The sequence below is a fragment of the Setaria viridis genome, chromosome 4 (genome assembly GCF_005286985.2).
Source record: "Setaria viridis chromosome 4, Setaria_viridis_v4.0, whole genome shotgun sequence".
NCBI classification, from domain to species: Eukaryota; Viridiplantae; Streptophyta; class Magnoliopsida; order Poales; family Poaceae; genus Setaria; species Setaria viridis.
In genome coordinates, this window is record NC_048266.2 from 26812520 (window position 1) to 26815523 (window position 3004).

Sequence of the window (3004 nt, forward strand, 5' to 3'; positions counted from 1 at the left end):
GGAGCGACCGGGACAGAACTTCCAAATAGTGACGAGGGAGAGGGGTTAGAAAAACCATATGGTGGAAGGGATTTGAAAATCAAGAAAAATTCTTGGAGAGGCATTGCTTTCATGGCCTAATCAACCCTATGCTTCCAAAGGAGCCCTTAGATTTTTCTCTTTTCTCTTTGTTTAGACAAGTGGCATAGATCTATGGAACTCAGCTGAAATTATTATTTAGTTTATATGTGACACATTGTGCACAGAAGATGATCATGGTGACACTTCACTGCATGAATAAATCACAATATCATTGTTGTTTCTACAGGCAATGACAACACATATCCTATATCATTGTGCAAAGTATGGTAGATAATATCCAAACATTGCTTACAGCAAAATTAAACATACAACACTTACCAACAGATTTTATAGTTTTCAACACATTTCATCGCATATACCTCCTTGAAAAATCGTGTGCTCTGGTTGATAAGAGGTAGGAGTACGTCTGGAGTAGATTAAAATACATTAGTTGTCCTCGATTGTACGCTTCTAATCCACTCCACCAAGCACTTTGAGATCCACGCTCGACAGTTTTCTCACGGAGAAATTCCACGCTGGACGTTAGCTCCACACGCAGCCGTTCATGTGGCTCGTCCGGATTAGCGGGGCCGTCGTCAACCCCGGTCCACTCCCTTCTCCCTCACTTGACCGGAGGTCCAAATTGCACCTACAAAGATTCAACAATTCCTAAACTGCTAGCTCAGTAACTTGAGTTACACTCCAAGCAGATCTGTCCTACGCAACGATCGATCGAAGAGAATGCGTGTGCGCGCGCAGCAGCAGCCTCGGAAAACACCAGCAACCTGAGCCATGCTTTGGAGCCAAGCGATCGATCCATGCTACTGCTCCCTATATATGGCGCAGCCCAGCGCCGTCGTCTCGAGATACCGATCGGCGATCGTCATCCATGGCGCCGGAACGACGACGCTGTCTCCCGGTGCTAATGACCATCGCCCTTGCCGCGGCTGCTCTGCCTGGAGTGAGCTCCTCCGGCTGCGACCTGTTCCAGGGGAGGTGGGTGGCGGACAAGTCGTACCCACTGTACGACGCGTCGACCTGCCCGTTCGTGCCGGACGTCTTCGACTGCCGCCGCAACGGCCGCCCCGACGACGCCTACCTCAAGTTCCGGTGGAACCCCGCCAACTGCCGGCTGCCCAGGTATACAAGTGCTCGCTGTCGCTGCTGATCAATGTAAAACCAAACCAAAACCAATGCCGGACAACGCAGCTCACTCTAGCCATGTCTCTCGTAGGTTTGACGGCGCGGATTTCCTGAGGAGGTGGCGCGGGAAGACGGTGATGTTCGTGGGGGACTCGCTGAGCATGAACCAGTGGGTGTCGCTCGCCTGCATGCTCCACGCCGCCGCGCCGGCGCCCGTCCGCGCCACCCTGACCGCCGGCGAGCCCGTCTCCACCGTGCGCTTCGAGGACTACGACCTGCTGCTGGTGCTGTACCACACCACGTTCCTGGTGGACGTGGTGCGGGAGGACGGCGTCGGCCGGGTGCTCAAGCTCGACTCCATGCGCAACGCCTCCGCCTGGCTCGGCGCGCACCTGCTCGTCTTCAACACATGGCACTGGTGGACCTACAGAGGCGCCAGCCAAGTGTAACTGTCGCTAACCATGGCTGCTGATCGAAAATTTGCTTCTTCTTCCTTCTTTAGACGATTGTTGTTGTAATAATAAGAAGCCAATGCCTTGCTCCGGTGGCGTGCAGGTGGGACTTCGTGCAGGACGGGAATAACACGTTCAAGGACATGGACCGGCTCACGGCGTTCTCCAAGGGCCTCTCCACATGGGCGCGCTGGGTCGACGCCAACATTGACGCGTCCAAGACCAAGGTCATCTACCAGGGCATCTCCCCCAGCCACTACCTGTGAGTTTACCCCTTTCACCCTAGCTCGTAGATGCTCTGTTCTGCTCCCTTTCGATCGAAACGTTGCAATGACAGTTACTCTCTGTGTGCTCTTGCGCATGTACGAATGGGAATAACAATGAAGGTCGAAGAAGCAGGAGGGTGAAGCGGGCGCGGCGGCGACGGTGCCGGCGGCAACGGGAGGCGGCAACTGCCTGAAGCAGACGCGGCCGCTGCAGGAGGCCACGGCTGCCGCCGGCGGGGGCACGAGCGAGACCCCGGAGCAGGCCGTGGTGCGGGGCGTGATCGGCGGCATGAGGTCGCCGGTGGCGCTGCTGGACATCACCGCGCTCTCGCAGCTCAGGATCGACGCGCACCCGTCCGTGTACGCCGGGCCCGGGAGGGACGGCATGGACTGCACGCACTGGTGCATCGCGGGGCTCCCCGACGCCTGGAACCACATCATGTACGCCATGCTCCTGCAGCAGCAGGGGTGAACCAACAAACTACGCCTGGCTTATTCTTTCTCTAGCTGCGCACACGAGTTGCTAGGTAGACGCGCTCGATGGTGAACTAATTCCTGATTTATTTGTGAACCTTTCGGCATTTATTTAGGTGTTGCTAGTCTCTCTCGAAGAACCGAAGAACATTGTGTGTCATTTATCTAGCTAGGGTGGTGAGAGTGTAACCTGACACTGCAAATGGCAGTGTGGTGATGATAGCTTGATGGACTGTTCCGTGTCAGAGTTAAGCTCTTTTACTATACACAATACTACTATTTAGTGGTATATAGTATAGAGAAGATCTAACCATCTTAACAGGCAATTTAATCATAATTATCGGGCTGTCTATTCTACAACCGAGTGTTCTAAAAAAATCAGCAGACGTTTTTTTGATCCGTACGATCAAGATCGGACAGCTCTGTCTACTTCTTCAACCTCCGGTCATTTTTCTTTCATCTATTTGCAGCCCTGCTCGTTACTGCTCCCATGGCCACCGGACCTCACCAGCCTATCCTCGCCCCCGCCCCGCCTATCTTCCTCGTCTTCGGCAGCTCCTTGCTGCCGGATCTGCCGCCGCCACATGCCGCCAAACTAACCTGGCTCTG

The 3004-nt window shown here is 54.3% G+C and overlaps 1 protein-coding gene across 1 annotated transcript; it reads left to right on the plus strand.

Annotated features, from left to right (window-relative positions):
* The first annotated feature begins 936 nt into the window (after positions 1-936).
* Positions 937-2671, plus strand: LOC117853944 (protein trichome birefringence-like 37). The gene is given in 4 exon segments (XM_072292946.1): positions 937-1200; positions 1295-1648; positions 1759-1944; positions 2042-2671. Coding segments are annotated over 4 exon segments (1143 nt in total). The 5' UTR covers positions 937-949; the 3' UTR covers positions 2394-2671.
* Positions 2672-3004: the final 333 nt, after the last annotated feature.